Consider the following 24,937-nt stretch of genomic DNA (forward strand, 5'->3'; position numbering starts at 1 on the left):
ACGGAATTTCAAAAGTTGTGTATCACTTGTATCCTGGACATTACAACAAAAGATACTGAAGGAAATTAAAGCTCTAAAATATGGAGAGGTAGTCCATGTTCAAAGATGAGACGACTCAATATCATTAAGAAGGCAATTCTCCCCAGACTGATGTATAGATTCAACATAATCACTCATCAAAATTCCAGGGGCTTTTTTGCACTGACAAGCAGAAATTGACAAGCAGGTCCTAAAATTTATATGGAAATGCAAAATATCTAAAATAGCCAAAACAGTTTTGAAAAGGAACAAATGTGGAGGTGTTTGACTTTCTTATTTCAAAACTTACTATAAAGCTACGGTTATCAAGACAATGTGCTACTGTCATAACGCTAGACTTATAGAGCAATGAGCAGAATTAAGAGTCCAGAATAAATTTTATCATTTATTGATTTTTGACAAAAGTACCAAGGCAAAAGGATAGTCTGTTCAGCAAATGATGCTGGGACAATTGGATATCCACATGTAAAAAAGATGAACTTAGACACTCACCTCACACCATACACAAAAATTAACTCAAAATATACTTAAATGTAAGAACTAAAGCAATGAACCTTTTAGAAGATAGGAGAAACTCTTTGGACCTTTGGTTAGGCAAACATTTCTTAGATAAAATACCAAAACCGTAGTCAAAAGAAGAAAAAGTTGACATATTAGATTTCATCAAATATCAAAATGTTTGCACTTCAAAAGACACCATTAAAAGTATAAAAAAGATAAGCAACATACTAGAGTAAAATATTTGCAAAACACACAACTGTTAAAGGACTTACATCTAGAATATACAAAGAATTCTTACAACTCCTTAGAAGACAACCCAATTCAAAGATGGGCAAAAGACTTAAGTAGACATTTCACTAAAGAATGGCACATAATCACATGAAAAGATGTTTAACATCTTTAGTCACTGGGGAAATGCAAATTAAAACAACAATGAGATGCCATTGACACTATTGTAGCCTGGAATGGGTATTATAAATAAGACAGACAATAAAAAATATTGGCCAGGACGTAAAGAAATTAGAACTCTCACACAGTGTTGGTGTACACAAATGTTCTTTGCAGCATTTCTCAAAATAGCCAAAGAGTAAAAATAATCCAAATGTCTATCAACCTGATGAATGGATAAATGTTTGATTATGGGATGACGGGTAATTTTCTAAAAATTATTTTTTACGTTTTCTTTAACAACTACCATTAAATTTAAAAAATACCTTTAAAGTAAAAGTGAAAGAGATAATTGATGACCCATCTAACCAAGGCCTTGGATATGCCTGGAGGATTCTGCCTAAGACACAATGTTATTTTCTGAGCGCAGCTATGTACTCGTCTCAGAGTTTGTACTGTACTAAGTACTGCCTCACAACAATCCTATGAATTCATTTTACAGATAAGGAAACTGAGACATAGATTAATTTAAGGGTCACCCAGCTATAAGTAGTAAAGCTAAGTTTTTAATTCAATTATTCTGATTCTAGAAGGTTATGTTACTATGATCCTATTCTTCAGACATTTTTCTCACATTTTGTTTTATTTTCCTACGCATAGGGGTCCAGATTTTATGAAAATGAGCTCAAGAAAGAAAAGCAAGTGAACCAACGAATTGAAAATATGATGCAACAAAAAGCTCAAATTACCAGTCAGCAGCTCAGGAAAGCACAATTACAGGTATTGATTCAATTGCTAAATAAAATGGAAGCTGGTAGGATAGTAAATGAGAGTTAAAATTCATGGTGGTCATGTTATAACTGAAAACGAAATGAAATGTAAATGTTTGTTATATGGTAAAGCATAAAAATTTAACATAAGGAATAGAGTCAATGGAATTTTAGCAGCTATATATGGTGTCGGAGGGGTAGTAGATTGGGGGAGGGGGTTATCACTTTGTAAGGAGTGTAAATGTCTATTACATTTTTTGTACGCCTGAAACTAATAAAAAAAACGTAATATGTGCAAAACAAATATGCCCTTAGACATTGTCACCCTCGTTATACAGAAGAGTAAATGGAGCCTTAATTAGGTTAAGAAACTTGCCTAACTTCATACGACAAGCAGTTGGCAGAGCTAGGATTTAACCCAAAGCTTATGTTCCTTAACAAGTTTAATTAAACAAGTTTAATTTTAAAGATAGTTTTATCATCTATCAAAATCTGATTCAATTTAACAAAGTACTTTAGGCTACAACATAACGATAAAATTATAATATTAATCTGATAAGCTACAAAATTCTTCTCATGATAGAGTTGAGATCATAAATTTTATGTTTTCTTTTCCAAACTACAATGTGTAATTTTGTTTTGATACATGCTTTCCCAGAGCAAAAGCTAATTTTTCTCTCTTGTGTTAAATTGTCTGCTATCGTGACAAAAGATGATATGTATGTCGAATCATCATTTTTAATTCATTATGTATGGAGGCACCATAATTTATTTACCTTACTCCACCTTCGTGCCAGTTTTTCATTTTATGTACAACTTTGTGATAACCATTTATATATCTTTGCCCTCTCATCTTGTTATTTTCACCAAAGGTTGTACCATTTTACATTTTCAACATAAGAATGCTGGTTTCCTCCCATACATGTTTACAACTAAATTCTATCAATTTTGTCAGTCTTTTAGTTTTTGCTGATACAGTGTCCAAATATTTCATGGTGGTTTACATTTGCCCTCCTTTGATTATGATAGAGAAAGATTGTCTTTTCACACTTACTCATTAATATTTTTTTGTGTGTGGGGATTTCCTCTTTTATTCTGTTTGTTGGGATATAGGCTAAGTAACTGGCACAAGAGACCCCAAATATAATGGTTCAATTAAGATAATTTCTTTCTCACATAATAGGTAAGTAGTCCCAGCTGGTTAGCTGGTTTTGACCACCACAATGTCTTAGAGACCCAGATTCTGCATCGTGTTGTTCCATCATCTCATAGTGTTATCCTTACTGGGATTGACAAAACTGGATTACCCCCAATCCGTGTTCTAGCCCCTGGTAAGGAAAAAAGAATGAGGGAAAAAATCAAAGACAATTAATTTGCTGTTAAACAGGTGAAAAAGAAGTTGCATACGTTACTTTTCAGCTCACATTCTTTTGTCAGGAATTGAGGTTTCATGGTCACACCTAACTGCAGGAGAAGCTGTAAAATATATTAAAATCTATTACTATGGAAGGAAGAGAGAATGGATTTGGGGGTTCAACTTGCAGTGCAAAGCAATATCCTTTGTCTACATTCTAGAGGAGTTTGTATCTTATCATATTTTAAGGATTGTTTCCTATGCCATTTGCTGTAAATATTTTTCCAGTATGTTGTCTTTTACTTTTGCAGTTTTTTTCCTCAACAGTTTTATTTATTTGTTATTTTGTTGGTTTGTTTCCCAACAATCTTTTTTCCCTTTTTAATTAAATTTATTAGGGTGACAATGGTTAGTAAAATTACATAGGTTTCAAGTGTACATTTCTATAATACATCATCTATATATTGCATTGTGTGTTCACTACCCAGAGTCAATTCTCCTTCCATCACCATTTATTTGACCTCCTTTACCCTACACAGTTTTAAATGTTTATTTAAACAAGTCCAACTACATTTAAAAAATTATTTTTTCTTGATTTTAGTATTGTGCATATATAGAGGTTATTTTTCACAAACAAGCCTATGTGTTCTTTTAGTATTTTTATAGATTTTGTTATACTCAAATCTTTATTTGGAATTTGTTTTGATGTAAGGTGTGAAGTATTGTTTTCTTAAATGGTGAGTATTATATTTTCCCGAAATGATATTTTTCCTAAATGATGATTCACTTGTCCCAATACCAATTATTGAATCACAAGTCCTTTCTATACTGAATTGAAGAGGCACTTTCATATACTGAACTCTCATTGTACTTGGATTCATTTCTGGACTCTCCTAATCAATTGAATTTTTTCCTGTATCAGTATCATGCAATTTTAATTATGGAATGCTAGTAATACCCTCCCTCAGTACTCTTCTTTAATTTTTTTTTTCTCATGTATTCTCCAAATAAATTTAAGCATCATTTCATTAAGTTAAAAAATTCCACTCTGTCCACAATAAGATTGTTTTTAAATTGATATTAATTCTTAAGGCATTTACATTATTTTTGGTAAGTTTTATTGATCTGTTAATATAATCTACAGCTATCTTTAAATTTTAAAGATACAATACAAGTAAGTGGTGCAATATAACAACTTTCCTTTATTCATACTATTTTTAAAGCTCATATCCTTAAATATGCTAATAATCTGGAGGAACAGAAAATACCTTACATTATGTACTAGAATTTAGATTTTGTTACAATTTTAGTTGACTATTTCATGGGAGGTTCTCTGGCATCTTTTGCAAAGGGAATGGCAGGAAATGTGTTTTATGTTGATTGTTAAATTGTTTTGTTTGTTGAACTTCCTTTAAAGAAGTTGTATAAATGGGAGGGGATTAAGGAAGTCCTAAGGAGTCTGGAAGAACAGAGAGGTCTGCGAGAACAGAGAGGTTTTCATGGGAAATGCCTTCAGAACCACTCTAAGTGTTATTCCTTACTCCATCCCATCCTCATTACACTCTGAAAGGCACATTTTTGTAGGTGCCCGAACACATTATAACATGGATTCATAAACTGAATAGACAAACACTTATGTTATATTAAATGGCAACTACACAGCAAATCAGTGTATTTTGACCATTTTAACAATTGTTTTTATGAACTCGAATTTACTCAACAATATTTAGGGTAATACTAATTAAGAGAATAAAAGACAATATTTCTGAAATAGTCTCCTAGATGTAATTGAAAAAGAAGATTTAAAAAAAGTAAATAAAACATAATATGGATATAAAATATGCCATTAGAGTTTGGTTTGAGTTTATTTCAATGATAAAGACTTTTAAAAATCTATTTTAGGGAAGCATCATAAAATAATGGAAAGAGCACAGACTTTGGAGTACGTAACTTGGTTTCCAGATCTAGTTCTAACATTCATCAGCTGTATGACTTAGGGCGCATTACTTAGTCTTACTGAGCTTTATTTTCCTCATCTGTAAAATGGGAACAATAATCATTATCTCAGAATTAATTTGTCTACTAAAAATGAGTTAACATAAGAAGCACTTATGCATGTGTCATATAATATACTCAGTAAATATAACTTCTACTTTTAAAATTATAGGTAATATCATTAAAGTCTTACCATATTCCTGGATAAATGCACTACATGGGTATCGCTTTTAATTCTTTCAACCTTTTGAGGTTGTTTTAGTTCCACTTTACAAATAAGGAAAGTGAGGATGGGAAGATAGTTACACTACCATGTAACTAATTAGTGGCAGAGCTGAGACCCAAACAGGAACCATTATTCTTAACTATTGTGACATTACCAGTTCTGAACTGTAGCAAAAGAGATAACATACACAAGTATATTAGAGACCCAGATTAGAACTTGAAAGTCACTTGGAAGGAAAAATGGAAGAAAGGAAAACATGAATGAGGATCTCGGTAGAAGACACTCGAAAAACGCAGTAGTAGTGGGCATTTGGCAGATGTTGAGAGTTCAGACAAAGGTGACTAATGAGAGATAGTAAAGGAAAATGGAATGTATGAGTCATTCAATGGGGAGGTTTCCTTTTGGCAAGTGTACAGTTTCAGTAAGCACAGAACAGTCAATAGATTGCTGAAGAAACTGCCATAGCTTTAACGTATGAGTCTAGGAATTTTTCCCATTTGGCTTGCTTTCTATTATATGCATTATCTTGTTCTTTTCCGTTGATTCTAGGTTAAGATATTTCAGATGTCGCTCTCTTATTCTCATATCTTAGGCATATTTTCTGGATTAATATAGAGTAGTTTTTAAACTCTTGTTTTTAACAGTTTCCATGATTTGCTTACATCTTTTTTATGTCAGGATGTTATTCTCTAGTTTAAAATTGAACTGGAAGAAATAGTTGTTTTAAATCTGTGTGATAAATGGGAGTAATGTTGAAAAGTTCCATTTATAGGTGTGGTGTCTCACTGCATGAGATCAGCCTTCTCCAAACTTTGTCTACAAATACTACTTTCTTAACCATGAATAAATGAATATCAGTATCAGTTTTATTCCTTTTCACCTCTGTCTCGGGGAAAGAATTTAATGGCAGATAAGTTTTTTCTCTTCCTTATCTAAGATAAGGTCTCTTCTTAGGTACTAAACTGAAAATTTAGTATTTAATGCAATAAGTGTAATGTAGTAAGAACAGAAAAACAAAGGAATGTTAAATTCTTTGGTGTGGAAGACAGAGATCCAGTTAAGTTTCAGAGAGATATCTGAAGGCTTTGTGACAGAACTAGGAAGGGCATTCTAGACAGAGGAACAGCTTGAAGAAGGCACAGAGCCCTGCAGGTCATTCAGTGAGTTGCACCCTAAACAGGAGCAGACCCTCTAAAAAGTCTTACTGTGGCTGCTGGAGACAAATATGACTAAGTGTAATTGTTTCCAAAAGAGAAGTTACCGTCTTAACCTGCACCTAGTGGGCAGCTAGTGTCACTGTAATGCTAAGATGGAATGCCATGAAAAAAACTTCTTCAGAATAGAAGCAAGGTTGAAGTCCAATGAGTGGAAAAAGCTAAATTATACCCTTGTAACTTCACCTTTGAGGAAACCTGCTATGGGGATCTCCACATGATGGACATTGCTTTTATTCCAGAGATCACCGCACTTGTTTATTTCTGTCTGTTTTTCCCTCAGTTTTTGATTGCTTTCTTAAGCAACTATCCATTGATCCTTTTAGAAATAGTTTGCGCTTATTGAACTTGTGCCATATGCCAGGCATTCCTCCATGTTCTTTATGTATTCCATCTCACTCAGTAGCTTTCTGCTCGTCACGATTTTACTGGTTTTTATGTTACATAGATCAAAAAGGTCACACAACTACCCCCAGCTGGAGGGAAACTGAGAAAATATTTAGCTTTTTCAGCCTCTATAGTTGAGGCCACAAAAAAGGAACCTGGGAATGAGTTTGTCTGCTATATACATGCTTTTCTTATTGCCCTATTTTGCGTATTTTTCCCACCTCTCATTTCTCTTTCTTATCTATCTCTTTTTAAATAAATAAAAAATTATTTAAAGATTAAGATTCTTTACTGTTATATTTGACATATATATTGAAATTTCATGAAAGAATAAATTGCAACTTAAATTTTCAATTTTGATTTTTATAGACTAACAGTTATCAAATTTTAGCCTTATAAAAGCAATTCTACAGAAGGAATGTTTACCTTATGATTTGGTATGTCCAGTTGTATAGTTCTATTTAACATAAACATCATATACCAAAGAAGTATAATTTTTTGTTGTTCATTTCCTTTTTTGCTATTTTAAGACATTGATATCTTGAGTCAGATAGGAGTAGTTGTTTATTTTACCTAAACAGAAGCTTTTAGTTACAGTAAATTGTTCTCCAAATTTATAAAGCAGTGGAATCATTTGATATAAGCAGTTGGAATCATTTATTCATTCAGTAAATACTTAAGTACCTGTTATGTGCTTGTGGGTATTGAGAAATGTAAGAATTGGTAGGGAATGATATTTGAGAACAGACTGCCTATGTTTGTGAAAATAAAAGCAATGACCAGTCTTAATAAACAACAAATAAATATACATTAATGGGTGGGTGGGCAGATGGATGGATGGATGGAGGGACAGAATCCGATAGATACCTACTAAAGTAAGATTAATGTTAGAATTAGTAGTGTTACAATATGTTGTCAAAAGTATGTTAACTTTTTTAATCTTAGGTTGACAGATTTGCAATGGAATTAGAACAGAGCCGGGATCTGAATAATACCATAGTGCACATTGACATGGATGCTTTCTATGCAGCTGTAGAAATGAGAGACAATCCGGAATTGAAGGATAAACCCATTGCTGTAGGATCATCAAGTATGTTGGTATGTAAAGATCAAAGATGAAAAGGAAATTTCATAACATATTCCAGTAAGCCTTACTGGTTTATGAAGGGGGAAGACTTTATTGAATTCCATCAGTATACTGAGTATTTTTCTGGTTGCTTTATGTGTTCAATTACTAAATCTTTTCAACATTACTTGAGGTACAAGTTTTATTTCCATTTAACAGATAGGAAAACAAACTCAGAGAGATATTTAATAACTTCCCTAAAGTTACAAACCTGGCAAATGGTAGAGTGGCACTGTATCTTTTTGTTGCAAATTATGTTTTTCTTAACTATTCTGGTTAAAGAGAATTGAAGAAGAAAAAAAAAAGTTATTCTAAAGCACAGGTTTTACAAACAATGGCCTGAGATCCAAATCCAGCCTGCCCCCTTTTTTATAAATAAAATTTTACTAAAACACAGTTACACCCATTCATTTATTATTATTGTTGCACTAAAAGAGCATAGTTGAGTAAGTACCACAGAGAACATAAGATCTACAAAGACTGAGTAAGTACTATCTGGACCTTTGCAGGAAAGGTTTGCTAACCCATTCTCAAGTCACATATTTCATTAATATAGTATTGTAATTAAGTAGTTTTCCCCATGACTTGGAACCTTTGCTTTTCTGATTATGTTACTCTTCCTTATTCCACCTTAACCATAGAAGGCAAGGATCACCAGGATAGCCATATGTAGCTAAAAACATGTTGGGAATTAAAAGTAGCAACTGGAATAGTTGGGTTTTGCTATTAAAAAAACAAACAAACAAATCAACCAAGAGAAACAAGGGAAATTCTTCCCTATTCCCTAACTCCTTCCAATGCCATAGATAGCTATAAACCTAATTCCTACTAAGTTATTATTTTATTATAAAACTATAATCTGTTCATTATCTCTGCCCTCATGAGTATGCAGGCAACTAACAGTCAGTTATTCAATAAAATTGATTGAATATTCAGTTATTCAATAAAATTGCCTGGTTCCAAAAAACAGTGTTTATTGAAAGAACATTTCCCTTTCCTATAATTATATTTTTTTCAAATATGAGTTGATGATTTATAAATGTACTAATAAAAATGTTCTCTTACATTTCCAGCTAAAGTTTATAAATCATCAACTCATATTTGAAAAAAATATAATTGCACTAAGAATATGTAACACCATTATTTATATATTATCAAATTATATATGTGTGTGTATATGTGTGTGTGTATATATATATATATATATATATATATATACACACATGCTGTAGTCATGTTAAAGCTGAATTCACTGCTAAATCCACAAAATATTTTCTTTCCTATAATTTTTATCCTCTTAAAAATTGGTTATTGTTTCCAAATTCAAAATGATTCTTGTTATATTTAAACAAAGATTACCCCCCCTTGTATGCTGAACCTAGTAGATTTCCCTTCTAATAAGATTTGAAGCATAATTGTTTTTGTCCTGTTAAACTCATAAAAATCTATCTACAGAGTAGTGGTGGTGATGATACATGTGTGATTATTCCAGTGTTACAGTTAGAATTCTTTTTTTAATGAATTTGATGGATCCTTGAATGTTTAACTTAGCACTCACAGTTAGAACTTAGACCCTGTAGCAGTTATTTATTGCTGCATAATGAACGCTTCAGTACTTAGTGGACAACAGTTTATTTGCTCATGATTCTGTAATTTGAGCAGATTACAATGGGGATAGCTAATCTCTACCTGGGTTTGGCTAGGGCTATTTAGCTAGGGCTGGAGGATCCAAAATGGCTTCACTAACAATGCCTGGCACTTCGACTGAAAGAGAAGTCTGGAATGGCTTCTAGCCATTCAACTTTCCCCTCTCATGTTGCATCATTTAGTAACCTAACCCGAGATCTTTACATGGTTGCCGGATCCCAAAAATGCAAAGGCAGAGAGTGCAGACTTCATAATGCCTAGGCTTCATGACTCACATAATGTCACTCCCTCATATACTTTTGGTCAAAGCACACTTCATAATGCAAGTCACTTGTCATGAGGAACTAGAACCCACGATTTGATAGGAGGAACCACAAAATATTGTGGCTATGATTTTCCATCTACCACAACCTAAAAGTTAAAGGAAGTCCTATCTAAAATTTTGTTTTTATTCTATTATAGATCTAGCTTTTATATCAAGTTCATTAGACTTATTTATATTTAAAGCATTGATTTGTCTTTCTAGTGCTATCTGCATGTTCTGTTCTGGAATATTGACCACGGATTAGCATAGTTTTGAGTACTGTGAATATTTTTAAAATGCCATTTAAAAACCATTAGTGGCAAATTGATAATCTTATTGTGAAATAATTACTCCATTTGGTAGATTCTGTTTTGCATTTCTTTGACTTTTCACTTTAGATTCCAAAGATTTCATTTGTGATAAAAAAATTTTTATGTGGTACTATGGTCTACCTGTTGACATAGACTGTTGCCAGGTTATCATCAACAGGGATTAATAAGTAATGTTCTCCTTTTCCTTCTCAGTTTTTCAGTTCCATCTCCTGATTAAAATGTTTTCACTAAAAAAGATAGGGAAGACTTAAAAAATAAAACTTAATTTTTAAAGTTCTTATAAGCTTTTATTACTTCATTTTGGAGATGTAATTTGGCTGACCATATATTGGGCCTTGGTTTTTGTTATATATATGAAAAATTTCCAAAATCTCAAATACAGTAAATTCTAAATCTATACTATTATACCATACTATTACTGTGGTATATATATTACTATTACTATACTATTATTTTCTATACTATTACTTTCATGTAACATCTATACGATTTGTACTATAATATTACTTTATAACTATACTATTACTAAATTCTTACTTTCATGTAACATCACCCACTATTATCCAAACTTTGATGTATAGTATTATGGGTATGCCTTAAAAACAATGAAGTTTAGTGACTGGAAATGTAAGAGAACATTTTTATTAGTACAGGCTTGCTTATTCCCTGGTGTCACATTATAAGTATGGGGACAGCCAAGAGAGAGGGTCATGATATTGTAATACTATGATGGGATAAAGTCAAAGCTTGATTTGAGACAGTGACTTATAAATGTCCTTGTTTTGGAAATGCACATCAGTAATGTGTTTCTTTTGAATGCATCGATCAATATCTTCATTTAGTTTTGTATATTTTTCCCATGTGGTCCATTTCTTTCAGAGTACTTCAAATTATCATGCAAGGAGGTTTGGAGTTCGTGCAGCCATGCCAGGATTTATTGCTAAAAGACTCTGCCCACAACTTATTATAGTGCCACCAAACTTTGACAAATACCGAGCTGTGAGTAGAGAGGTAAGTCTGATGTCTCACCCCTACTTATATAGCCTTTCACGGATTTCCTGTCACCAAGAAAATCAACTCCAAATGCCTTCACACATCAGAATTTGGCCTTAGCTTATCCCTTTAGTCTTACCTCCTACCACTTCTTAAGCTTATATGTTGAATACTGAGCTGTTTATTGTATCCAGAATACACCCTTCTATTTCCCAATTCTCTGCTTTTTCATGTATTTTTTCATCTGTTTAGGAAACTCTTATCTCCCCAGAAAACTTTGAATTGCATTATTTATAACCTAAATTAACTTTTAGTTATTTTTTTTCTTAATGTGCAATATACTAGACTCACCTGATATTTATAATTTACAGAATCTGCTCAAGTCATTAATTTCAACCTCTTTTCTGAAATATTTTTTATCAGTGTTTTTAAACCATAATAAAATTCAATTATTTTGATTAGCTGCTTTCCTTGTTCCACAATTTAGTAAAGATGCTTATGAGCATTTAATGTCTAAGAGACTGATAATCCAGGGAAAAAGGGAATAATCTATGGCTTTGAAAAGGATCTCTGAAGTATAAAGATTCAGTTATTCAATAAAATTGCCTAAGCTGTCACATACAAAAAACTGCCATTTTGTCCTTTTACTTATTTATTTTTTGATAATAACTGGACTGTCATACCAGTGCTGGAACTTAAGAAATACATTAAAATTTTAGAGTGCTACATCAAACACTTTTAGACTACTGCGGTAAAATGCAGTGTGTTAAAGACTACTGTCTGAATTGAAATGCTTGACAAACTATGGCCTAGCACTTCCTACCATGTACTTACACTAATGGTCGTTAGATTCACTCCTCTTATTTGTATCCCACCTCATTATCCCTAGAAATGAACCCCCCCCAAAAAAAATTAAAGTGATACTTCATCCACAATTAAAAAAATTTTTATTTTCAACTTTTACAAAAATAGTCTGTGGAAGCGAGTGCTTTTGTGCCTACCTCTAGAAAGGTGAGGGGGAGAGGGTAGCGCACTCATGTCTGGTTACTGCTTGTCCGTTCTACTGTATTCCTAATTAGAAAGACATAAAATGCTGACCTTAAATATTACTGGGTTTTCATAAGTTTGAAAAATCCTTAAAAGACTTTGTAAGAAAGAATTATTTTGAGTCCTACTTTTAATTCAGTAAAACTTAGGACAGTATGACAATGAGAACTACATTGGTTTTAGTTTTTAGTCTAATTATTTACATAAGTTGGAGAACTCTTTCTTCAGATTTGAGCAGGATCTAGCTAGATAACTAATGGGTGTTTAATGTATAAATAAACTGCAGCACAAATTCACTAACTATAAAAACCTTAATATTTATGGCTTGATTTAAAAGCTTAAGGAAAAGCCATTTTTGTTTTATCCAAAGGAAGGGGATAGCTTTAACTGTGCTCGAAGCCTAAGTAAGTTCTGGATTTTTACTGGAACATGTCTATTCTCGTTCTTAAAGCAGTATCCTATGTAAAGGAAGTTAGTGAGTACTCAATGTCTCTAGGGAGTACTTCTCATTTAGAATAATCTTAGCTGGCTGCCAACTACAGTCTTTCCAGAGTTTCATTTTCACTAGAAAGATTCTATTTGAGTACATTATAAAAGCGGTTTCTTCTACAAGAACAAAGCTAATTAAGGTACTCCCTTAGCAAAGCTTGGCCAAGTTTTATGTCACCATTTTCTAAAATTACCTTCGACTCAGCTGTTCATAATTATATTAAGCTAAAAAGCTTTCTTTTTATAAATCATCAAAAGTGATTTTCTCATGATACAGCAGACAGCTTTTAAATACTAGAAGGAACCATAACATCATTTAGTAAGTATGTTTTTCTAACATACATATTCCTTTGGCAACCATTTCCTCTAATTTCAGTTAATACTTCACTGGTTTAAAAAAGTCAGTTTCATGTAAAAAAAAACTAATATAAAAGGTATTTCTAGAATCATACAGAGATTCTGATTTCTTTATGTGTTTCTTTTATCCCAAGATGCAACTCCAGACTATTTCCATCATTTAATATTGTCACAGACACTACAGATTGTGTCATCTTTTCCATTTTAAATCCTGAAATTTGAGCTTTGTTCTCCTGAATGGGTGGGTACATGCATTAATGTGTGTATTGAGTGGAGTTTTATGTGTATATTACAATTATTTGAAATAGAACGACTTTCTAAAACAACATAGTACCTTTATGTAAGATTATTCCTTTTAAAAATGTACAAAAACCATCATAAAAGGTGAGGAGAAACAGGATCCTATTGTTCCCACTTCTACTTTTGGTCAGCTACTTAAAATTGCATTGCTTAACCGTTTTTTACTGTGACTACCAGAATGATGATATCTGATGTTTATTTGAATCACTTACTATATCTAGATATAGGTGGCTAAATAGAGATTGTATCAAATAAAGCTATTACCGGTGTGTGATCTTCTGCCTTCATGATCTATTTTAATACAAAAGAGAATTTGGACAAATTTGTCCTGGTAGTAAATTATTTATTCCCTAAATCCATGAGCTATTGATTGCAGGATTGTTACTGTAGTTGCAAAGTAAGAGTATTAAATGTTTCTTATTAGCTGTATGTGACAGGTTATGCTACGGCAGCAAAATTTAAACCATTTTGTTCCTTTTGAAGGTTAAGGAAATACTTGCTGATTATGATCCCAATTTTATGGCCATGAGTCTTGATGAAGCCTACTTGAATATAACAAAGCACTTACAGGAAAGACAAAATTGGCCTGAGGACAAAAGAAAGTATTTCATCAAAACAGGGAACTCTCTAGAAAATGGTAAGCAATTTATTAGAACAAACTGAAAAAACAAACAAAAATCCCTTTGAATTAACCCAGTTAACTTATTAGCATACACAGGTGGTAGAACTAGCTATACCTTTATTATGAAAAATTATTTTCTAAAACGAAAAATCAGGAACTTAAAATATACCAGTGGGTTTTCTGAGTTAAATGTGTGGAAAGTCACTTTTAAACCAAATGAGATTATGAAATCTCTGAACTTGAAGAATGTGCAGAGTCCCTGAAAAAAAGTGATTTCATTGCAGTTCTTTTCCTAAGATCTAACTAACAAAGGGTTGGAACACATTGAATCTGAGGTTATCTGTTTAAGATGGCCTTTTGTTGTAGTTATTAATAGAAAATAGATTTTTTAAAAATTTGCTTTAAACATATCAAAACTTTAGGTGGGTGGGTTTTTTTTTTCATTTCCCAAATTTTAATAAATCTCCAACTCCCTTCTTTGCCTTAAACTTTACTTTTGATTCTTGTATATGAGATGAAACAGAAGTTTCATGACCCTAGTGTTTTTTCAAATGGTCCCTTTAGTACCTATCCAAAACTATGTCAAGAAATATGCAAATATTATGCATGCGTACTGCTTTCAACCCTCTGTCTAAGGTATGATCATTTCAAGTCTCTGAGCTGATCCAGACCCCTGAGCAAAGTTCACCTGGATGAAAAGGTAGAAACAGAAGGTTTGCTCACAACCCACAGCCACATTTCGTGTGCACAACTCATTTCTTCTGAGGGCACAGGCAGTGGTGGGGAAACCCATGTGTAACTTTCCCTGAAGCAAAAATGGTGGATTCTCAATGGCATAAAATTCTCTCACCTTGTTTGGATCTCAAATCTTTGGAGCATGTTTAATGTGGACATCAAATCACAACTTCATTCCCTTCTTTACAGCTAAATGGGGTTGGTCTCTTTAATAGAAACACTAAACAATAAACAAGCATAATTTCTGGACACAGACGCTTGGAGTAAAAGGTTTTCTTTCCTTAGTGTAACTTTATTGTTTGGGAAGGTGGCACACAAAGCCTGATGTCTTTGCTTAAAATCTCATTTTGTTAGTTCCTTACTTTTCAAGAGAGGGGTGACATTAAATGGTTATGCCAAAGCATTCCCTGAGGGCCTCCTATAACAATTACTTTCACGATATGTTTTAAAAAATTACATTAAAAGTAAATGTTTTCATTCTCCACTAATGTTCTTTTCATTTACTGTATGTCCAAACTCACTGTGAGAATGTGAATTTTTAATATCTATTGCTTTTAATATATTTATTTACTTTCCTCTTCATGCATTTCATATTCTTAAGCAATTTAAATAGTTCAACTTTTTTTTTTTTGTCCTGTATAAATCCCTGTGGGTTGGACTGTCAGGCTTATCTGCTTTCACATTATGCCGTGGGAAGCTGTCAGCAGTGAGTTGGAGCTGTGGTGGGTGATTGATACATCTCCCTCTAAAGTCCAAGACATTTTTCTGCTGTTTGCCCCTTTTCTGAAAAGTGCAGTCTTTGGAAAAGTATTACTAACCACTGTGTCTATATACAAATAAAATAATAATTATTATTTTACATTTATTCTGCTATGTAAATCTGAATGGTGAGTGCCAAGGAATGTGTGAAATGGAAATACTGTACACTTTTTAGCACTTGCCATCCAAAAGGGTGCTTTCATCCTATTGTTTCCGATTTTAGGAAACCTTAGTTTTATACTCTGATCTCCTCAGTTATGGGGATTATAAAAATAGTTCTTTCAGAAAGCAATAAGAAACCACTTCAGCATTTAGTTGCACATGCAGGCCTCACAGAGAAGTAGATAGACTGAAAAGGTAATTATGCCATTTGGCAACAGCTCTAACAATGGAGCTGAAGGCGGCGTGCATGCTTCCCACAGTAGTATTCTCCTGTTAGAGCGTCTCACTTGGTGGTAGGGGGATAGAGCCATGGAGAACACAAACATGGCGTAAGGAAATGTGCAGAAGGGGCTTGTGAACATGACAGATATCTAACTTACTTGGTATGCAGTTTTTCTGCAGCTCTCTTTACTTTGACTTCCAAACATTCAGATGGGGAAAAGCGGGTCTAGGTAAATACTATTTCAGCTGTGCCAGTCTTAATCCCCTCTGAATTGCTTTGCATTTTAAAACCAGAACATAGAAAATGAAAGGAATTAAAGCATGTAAATAACAGCTAATGTAAGTTTGAAAATAAGGCTCATTTTGTAGTTGGCCTGGAAATTCACATTTGGAAAGCATCTGTCTATAACTTAACTCATATTGTATACTTTAAAATTTGAATCTGATCAGGTGTTCGTCGTATTGTTTATATTTTCTTTAGAAAATTTTCCTAAAAGACCAAGTTTATTTTTAAAGTATTATGCATTCATATGTATCTTAAAACCAGAAGTTTAATTTTTGCTTCTGCATTTACCTCAGTTTGGAAAACATTTATATGTAATCAAATTATAAAATGGGATCAGAAAGCTCTGTTTTTAATCTTGTTATAAATACATTTAAACTGCATTTCTCCTCCATTAAGTTCAGAAAGTAAAGTTTTTAATGGATTTTTTTCATGAGGACATTTTTAGTATCAGTATAGATTTAAGTGTATTTTGTAGTCCATTTATGAAAAATGCAAAAAAAATGAGGTAATAACCAGAGTGATATTTTTACTCTACTTTTTAATAATAATATTAGTTTACAGCCTACTGATAATAATAAAGGCTTCTTTCCCTTAACCTTGAAGCATGGTTAATCTGATCAGATCTTAGGAATTTGTGTATTTTAAAAAGTATAACTTCCACAACTAATTTATTTCAAATATTAAATGTGATACTTAATAAACAAGCAACTCAAAATTAAAATCAGCATATGAAAGAAAAAATTCTGATTACTTTAACATCTGAAAAGTTTCTTCCACGAATGAAGAAAATTTAAGTTTTTTTCTCCTCGAAAAATAAAATGTACTTTTCAGGCACTTATTCTAGATTGCTTAATGCCTTTTTCCCTCATTCCTACATTCTAATTTAAGAAGGTTCTTTTTTTCCCCCAGAGATAGTAAAGGAAAAAAAAAAAAACCTTTCATTTTTTTAAGAAAAAAATGTGAATCTAAACGCAATTCTGGGTTTCAATTAATTTAGGTCCAAAAATTAGTGAGTTTTACTTAAGATATTTCCTTTAAAAATATATACTCTGGAAATGGGTAATATTTTTAAGAAAAACTTAGGATCAGTGTTTTCTTTTTTAAACAGTTACAAAATATAAATGATAATATTGCTGACCTTGGTTCTTAAAAACAAGACTAAACTAGATTTGTTTTGTCTTTGGAGAGAATGTAGGGAAACCTAACTTATGAAGTATGTACTTCTTAAAATGAAGATGAATTACAGTTCCTGTTTATAATTTAGATAAACCAGGAAAAGAAATTAATAAAGCGAGTGAGTGTGAACGATCCATGTCTCCACTACTTTTTGAAGATAGTCCTCCTGATTTGCAGCCTCCTGGAAATACTTTCCAAGTAAACACTGAAGAACAAAATAATCCTCAAATACTCCAAAACTCAGTTGTTTTTGGAACATCAGCTGAAGAAGTGGTAAAGGAAATTCGTTTCAGAATCGAGCAAAAAACAACACTGACGGCCAGTGCAGGTACTTAACAGGATATTAATGGCTACAATAATCATAATTTTCACACTGGTTAATTCAAGTATAAAACAGTAGCTTTCTCATTATGAAATATAGAGTAACATTTTACTTATCCATTTTTTGATTCAACTTCTAACAACTTTACCTAGTTAGAATGCCTAGGACCTACAGGTGAGTTGGAATTAAGCCAAAAACCCTATGAGCCCAGAGGAAAAGCTATCATAAATCTCATGTAACTTTCCTTTTTTAAGCACAAAATATATCTTAATTGGTTTTGGACATAATACTTTAGTAGTCTTCCCTGTCCAAGATTACAGCGCAGGAGAGACCCCAGATGGCCACAAGGTAGTAGACAGAAACACCAACTAGCAACATAACAATCTAGAACCATTCGGTGAAGGGGGAAAGAGCTTTACATATGTCAGTAACCCATGAGGATGATAACACTGTGTCTTAGCCTAGAAACTGACATTCATCACGAGGACTCCATTAATCTTATAAAAGTCATATTATGATGAGGTTAGTCTTTCTTTCTATATCAAAGCGTAAGAATAAACAATAAATTTTAGGAAGATGTGTGTAAAAATTGAAATGAAATATTTAATGATTATATTAGAATATTCCTATTTTAATTTATCTTAATCATTAAGACTCCTAGAAATTGTAAAATACCTTCCTTAAAAGTAGTAATTTAATTTAGTCTAATATAAAAAGGATGCACGCATTTCATTATTTTGTTTTAAATATGCTACAAACCAGAATCTTTGATTTTTTTTTCTTTATGTGGATAATCTATACAAAAGAATAAACATGCATCCTAACTTATATTCTGGATCTTTTCTATAAGATAGCCCTATATTTCTACTAAAGATAGTAAGTAAACTAACAATATCACTTAAACTTGGAAATTACTCTTGGACTTAAAAATACCATGGAGATTTAAATAGTCCTCATTTCTACTGCCAAAATAACTAATACAATTCCTTTTTCTAAAACCATAGCTAGCCCTGGGCAGATTGATAATAATCACGTTATTTTTAAAGCATTCTGCATTATTTCAGATTTTTTGCAATTAACATTATTTTTTTTTCTATTTTATTTTCCCACATTTAAAAATCATACACATTAACTTCTTTGAGTCATCAAATTTTTTTTTTTAAGGCATTGCCCCAAATACAATGTTAGCAAAAGTATGCAGTGATAAGAATAAACCAAATGGACAATACCAAATTCTCCCCAACAGACAGGCTGTGATGGATTTCATCAAGGACTTACCCATTAGAAAGGTAAGATTTTATATAAAATTTATCATCTAAATATATATACTCTGAGTTCTGAAGAGATGCTATTTAGAATATTAGTAATCATTCTTCGCTGAAAAGTTTTAAAATAATAGGTAACAAGCAAGAACTATAATAAATGATTGAATTTAGACTTGAAGAAATCTTTCTATTAAACCCTAAAAGTGAGGTTTGCTGAAAAGTTTTAAGAAAGTAACATATGACAGACTTTTAAGTGTACCCCTGTCAAAGAGAAGAGAAATAAAAAGAATACTTGTATGAGTCCTTTCAGGTGTAACTTAATATACTACCTTAGTTCTACAATACAGATTGCTACCAGATTAATAGGTATGATACTTCAAAGAGATTTCAAATTTTAATTGTTTTTGACAAAAAAATTAATCAAAATACTTTACCATCTTTAAAACAGTAAAATGATTTCTTAGGTGTTATAGAAAGGATGGTATGTTTTATTATTTTTTTTAAAGCATCTAGATTTTTCTGCATACACACACACACACTTCTTTTTAACAATAATTGTACTATACACTATTTGGTGTTCTAGGGCTTGCTTTTTACTCAACATAATGTATATGAGTGAATTGAAATGAAGCATTTTTCAATGCTCAGAAGAAAGGCTGTATCAAAATATATAATGTATAATGATTACTGAATAGTGTATGTAAGGTGTAGCTATAAAGCAGTGTTTTCCAATACGTTTTTTATGATATGAATAGGTGTTCCATTAAAAAATGTTCTGGGGTCAGATAACTTTGGAACTTACCATCCTTGATGGGTCACAAAGAGACTAGTATATTAAAGATTCCTAAGTCTTGCAGTAAAAAGTTCAATTTAAGTTAGTTTATCCCATCATTCCCAAAGTTTGTTTGACCACAGAATTCTTTTTTAATACTTTTTAAAATTTTATTAAATTTAGAATTTTAATTTTCCGTGGAACACTAGTTTAGGAAATGTGCCAAAAAGTAATGAAAGCAGTTTTCTTGCATAACTTATGAAGTGGTCACAGTATTGATGCCTTTTATTGACTATAAAAGGTATAGTGAGATTATAATATCAGTTCTCACCTTAATTTGAAAATATATTAATAATAAATATTGATTCTTTTCTAGGTTTCTGGAATCGGAAAAGTTACAGAGAAAATGTTAAAGGCCCTTGGAATTACTACTTGTACAGAAATCTACCAACAGAGGGCATTACTTTCTCTGCTTTTCTCTGAAACATCTTGGCATTATTTCCTTCATATTTCCTTGGGTCTAGGTTCAACACACCTGGCAAGGTACCTCTATGTGTAGTCATTCTGCTTTTTCTTTATCATTTGCTGAAATAACAGTTTTAACCATTGAGGTGAAGGCTATAAGGATAACATGTTTAAAATTATTTTAGGCTAGTTCAATTCAGAATATAATTTTTGAATTAGAGTCGAAAGATTGGATGTGGGAGAAAAGGAAAAGAGGAATAAAGAATCATTCCTAGGTCGTTGGCTACAGCAATTGCGTAGATGAACAAGAGGAATGGTGGGTACTGTCTTTTTTGTACCTGCCTTGTTCTTTATTCAGAACATAAGAATACTGGTAGTCAGACTGTGGAGGAAAGAAAGATGGCTCATATTCCAGAATTTACCCTTTAAGCAAGGAGATTTAATGATTCTTTGAAAGCCTTCATGAACAAACTGTATTTCTTTTCCAGATTTGTAAATGATTCATTCATTCACTGCCAACTTCCTTTGTGTTGGGTACTGTTCTAGGTAATAACATAATACAATAGCAGTAAACAAGTAAACAAGCAGTCCTGCCTTCATGGAGTTTACAATATTTTGATATTTATTTGTTCATAATTCATGTTATTTTAAACTAATTTTTAATTTTTAGTAACATATCGCTGAAATTAAAAAATGTATTTTCAAAACACATAACAGTTCTTAGCAGTTCATACTTCTGATATTATAAAGCAGTAAACAAGACAGTCCTGCCTTCATGGAGTTTACAAATTAGTGTGGAAGATGGAAAGTTAGTTACCAAATAAACAAATGAGGAAAGTAAGGCCAAGTGAAGGAAAAGAAAATGGCAGTGGGGGTAAGATTAGGGATGGGCAGCAGTCACCCAGAGGCAGAGACCTGCGCGGGCCAGCCATGCATAGATCTAGGAGAAGAAGGAAGAAAAAGGTAAGAGAGGCCCTGTGTTTTCTTCCCTGCCACTCTTTTATTTAGATTTACAAGGAAGTATCCTAGAGCTAAAAGGGCACACTTTGGTGGGGGATAGGGGATGAAAAGAAGGGCAAAAAAAAAAAGGGAATAAACACTGAGCATTGTTTTGTTTTTACAGTTTTGTCATCATCCTGTCAGCCTGCCCTCAAAATAACTCCCTTATATTCTTACATTTAAATAAAGGGGGACAGGAGGATTATTGAGGAGGCATACAAAATAAGTTCGATTAACCAGTTAAACCGGCTACATCTTCGAGATTGCTTTTCTCATCTCTCCGTGTTCCTCATTCTTTTGAGTCCACAGTTAACTGACTTTGATTTGGGGTGGATATAATGAAAGATAAGAAAAAGACATCACAGTACAATAAATAATCTAGTATTTTGAAGATAATAAGAAATGAAACTTTCTTCTTTAATCCAAAAATTATCTTCTTTATTCCATAGTGCTTGAAAACAATATAGTTCTTGATAAATTATAGCACATGTTAATCTGAGGTACTTAGAGATGCAAGTAATGGTTATGCTAAGGAAAAGTCATAGGTAATTTACAATAATAATATACAGCAAACCTGCCTTCCCTTCTGTTCACATTCTCTATTCCTCTACGCTGCATTATTTTTAAATCTGTAGTACTTTTCCCCTTCAAACACATTCCATACTTACTTCTATATTTATTTGTCTCCCTCCACTAAGATACTTAAGGATCTTAGTGTCCTTAAGTTTCTTAAGGACAGTCACTTGGTCTTTTTTGTTCATTACTGTATCCCCAAGGCCTAGAGCAGTGCTCGATTCATAATAGGTTCACTAAATCTTTGGAAAATGAATAATCTACATGTCATTTCAGCTTTTTGGTTTCAACTACTCCTGTCAGAGCAGCTAAAAGCCAAACAAACTAGATATTTCAGATTTCCAATCTTCATCCTATTGCTGTGTGCCAAATGGTGACCGAGCTTCTGTAGAGTGATATAAATGAATAATGAATAGGTTATAGGAGAGAGCAGTTAATATACTAAGCCAAAAATTAGATAATTGATATTAAATTATTTAAAATTTAATTATATTCTATAACTATAAGCCATTACACTGCCATCTGCTATTGGTTTTTATAAGTTGTGGTTTTGATATTCAGGCTTTTAATAGAAGCAATTTATAATATCCACCTATTTTCAGATTTGTTCTCTTCAATAGATAGAGACTTGATCCACGATACATCTTAATCTATGCACATTCTTTCGGTGATAGTTTTATTTTTAGATTAAAAAAACTTTTATGACGTATAAATTTTAATCAAAAACATTATTGCGATCTCTAAAGGGTAACTGATATGTTGAATCCTCTTGGTTGACTAAAAGGAATTCAGTCTTCTTAGAGGAAGAAAATAAAAACTTTTTTTTCTTTATTTCAAGGGATGCAGAGAGGAAAAGCATGAGTGTTGAAAGGTAATATTTTGATATTTATTTGTTCATAATTCATGTTATTATAAACTAATTTTTAATTTTTAGTAACATATCACTGAAATTAAAAAATGTATTTTCAAAATATATAACAGTTTTTAGCAGTTCATACTTCTGAAGTAAATATCCCGGTACAATGCTTTTTTTATCTTCACTTGCTATGCTCTTAATAGGAAAAAAATTAACTGCAGTTAGTTTTTTTTCAGTATTGATTTTCTTTCTATACAGTGAAAACCAAGCATTTTGGGATTCCAAATCTTAATTTCTAGACTCGGTTATAAGAAAAATTATACTGAGTAACTATTTGGGAAATTGAAAAGGTGACAATGGAAATACTTCCTAAAACTCTTAAAATGTTGGTGAATGAAAAGAGGTATTAAATAGCAAGATATTAACGAAAGATGTGATCTAAATTAGAGGTGATCTAGTTCATTGGTTTACAATCTTCTTTAGAAGTCAAATGAAATCTTGATGAAAACCTTATTGTTTGGGGAAATATGTCATTGTTTGAAAAGTCCCTCAATTATCTCCTCAAAGACCACAGTTCCACTGAGACACTTAAGAACCACTGACCTAGTGCACAGTTGTATTCATTTTTCACATATATTACTGGTAATCAGAAAAGCTAAATGGCTTTTGCAAAACAATATACTCAATAAATGACTGATAAAAATTGCCTTTGAGGTTGTGATTTACATAAAAACAATCAAAGGAAAAGAGAGGGGAAAGCATCTAACAATGAGATAGTATTGTCCTATTTAGTGAATTTTTTTCCATTTTGTTTGTTGTTATTGAGAAGGCTATTTAGTATACAAGAATACTAATATTAACTATTTTTAATGTCTTAAGAGAGGGCCAGCAAGCCAATAGAAAAAAATTAACAAAGATATAACAAGTTAACAGAAGAGGAAGTATAAATAGCTCTTAAAATGTGAAAATATGCCCAATCTCCTTTATAATTTAGGAAATACAGATTGAAAGTTCTCTAAGGAAATATTTTTCACTGATGAGGTTGGCAAAGATTCTAACACACTCTATTGGCAAGACCAGGAGTGAAAAAGCTATATATTCTAGGAGGGGGTGTACTAGTTTCTTATTGGTGATATAACAAATTGTCACAAATTTAGTGGCTTAAAACAACACAGATGTATTCTCTTACAGTTCTGAAGGTCAGAAGTCCTAATATTAAGGTGTTTGGCAGGGCTGCATTCCTTCTAGAGGCTCCAGGGGAGAATCCATTTCTTTATCAAAAGTTTCTAGAGTCTCCCTGCATTCTTTGGATCATGGACTCATCCTCCATCTTCAAACCCTTCTCTTCCTCTGACTCTGATCCTCCTGCCTCCTTTTTTAAGGAACCTTGGGATTACATTGGGCTCACCTGCATAATCTCCCCATTTTAATTTAATCGCATTGGCAAAGTCCCTTTTGTGATGTAATGTACTCAGTTCAGAGGATTAGGATTTGGACATCTTTAGGGACCATTATTTTGCCTACCACAGGGGGCAAGCAATTTGGCCATATCTATCAGAATTACAGATACATATGTATTTTGATTCCACAGTTGTTATTCTAGGAATTCATCCCACAGATGTAATCACGTGTTATTGTACATGTATACTTGTTTATTCATTATACTTTTTTACAATTGCAAAAGATTGAAAATAACTTAAATATCCATGAATAGAGGACTAGTTAAATGATCTCACATCTTTAAATTAGAATATAATGCTGCCATATATAAATGAAGAAATTATTTACTCATAGGGAACTCTCACCAGGATGAATTCAGAAAAGCAAGCTGCTAAACAATGTCTGATACTCTGCTGTTTATATAAAAAATTAGAGGAAAATATTTGCTTATTTGCTTATATATGCAGAAAATATATCTGGAGGAATTCATAATAGGGAGCTGGCAACATTGGTTGCCACTAGAGAGGAAACCTGGATAGGTGAGCATAGAATTAAAAAGGGGAGACTGAATAGTTATTTGCAAATGGTTTTTTATTCATTGATCTCTGTAGTATATTTTTCTTTTAGGTTAATATGACTTTTCAACTTCTTCAACACTCTTATGCAGATGAGTTCAAAATTTCTATATTTTATCTTACCAGTCCTCCATTTGCAGTTGGTTATAAAACAAGGGTACTAGCTACCAGTAATCAACGCCTTAACTCTACTTGAAGATATTTCTCTTTCAGAAAATGCATGTGCAATAATTGGAATGA

At 32.3% G+C, this 24,937-nt stretch overlaps 1 protein-coding gene across 4 annotated transcripts in view; it reads left to right on the top strand.

Moving 5' to 3' along the window:
* Positions 1-24,937, top strand: part of POLK (DNA polymerase kappa) — a 66,678-nt gene that overhangs the window by 31,979 nt on the left and 9,762 nt on the right. For all 4 annotated transcript variants that reach the window (XM_033110045.1, XM_033110049.1, XM_033110046.1 and 1 more), the window contains 8 exons: positions 1,588-1,707; positions 7,819-7,971; positions 11,162-11,293; positions 13,952-14,105; positions 17,519-17,758; positions 18,917-19,041; positions 20,166-20,332; positions 22,665-22,697. In XM_033110045.1, the coding sequence (XP_032965936.1) occupies positions 1,588-1,707; positions 7,819-7,971; positions 11,162-11,293; positions 13,952-14,105; positions 17,519-17,758; positions 18,917-19,041; positions 20,166-20,332; positions 22,665-22,697 (1,124 nt within the window). The remainder of the gene's footprint in view (positions 1-1,587; positions 1,708-7,818; positions 7,972-11,161; positions 11,294-13,951; positions 14,106-17,518; positions 17,759-18,916; positions 19,042-20,165; positions 20,333-22,664; positions 22,698-24,937) is intronic.

This window comes from Rhinolophus ferrumequinum, chromosome 7 (assembly GCF_004115265.2).
Source record: "Rhinolophus ferrumequinum isolate MPI-CBG mRhiFer1 chromosome 7, mRhiFer1_v1.p, whole genome shotgun sequence".
NCBI lineage: Eukaryota > Metazoa > Chordata > Mammalia > Chiroptera > Rhinolophidae > Rhinolophus > Rhinolophus ferrumequinum.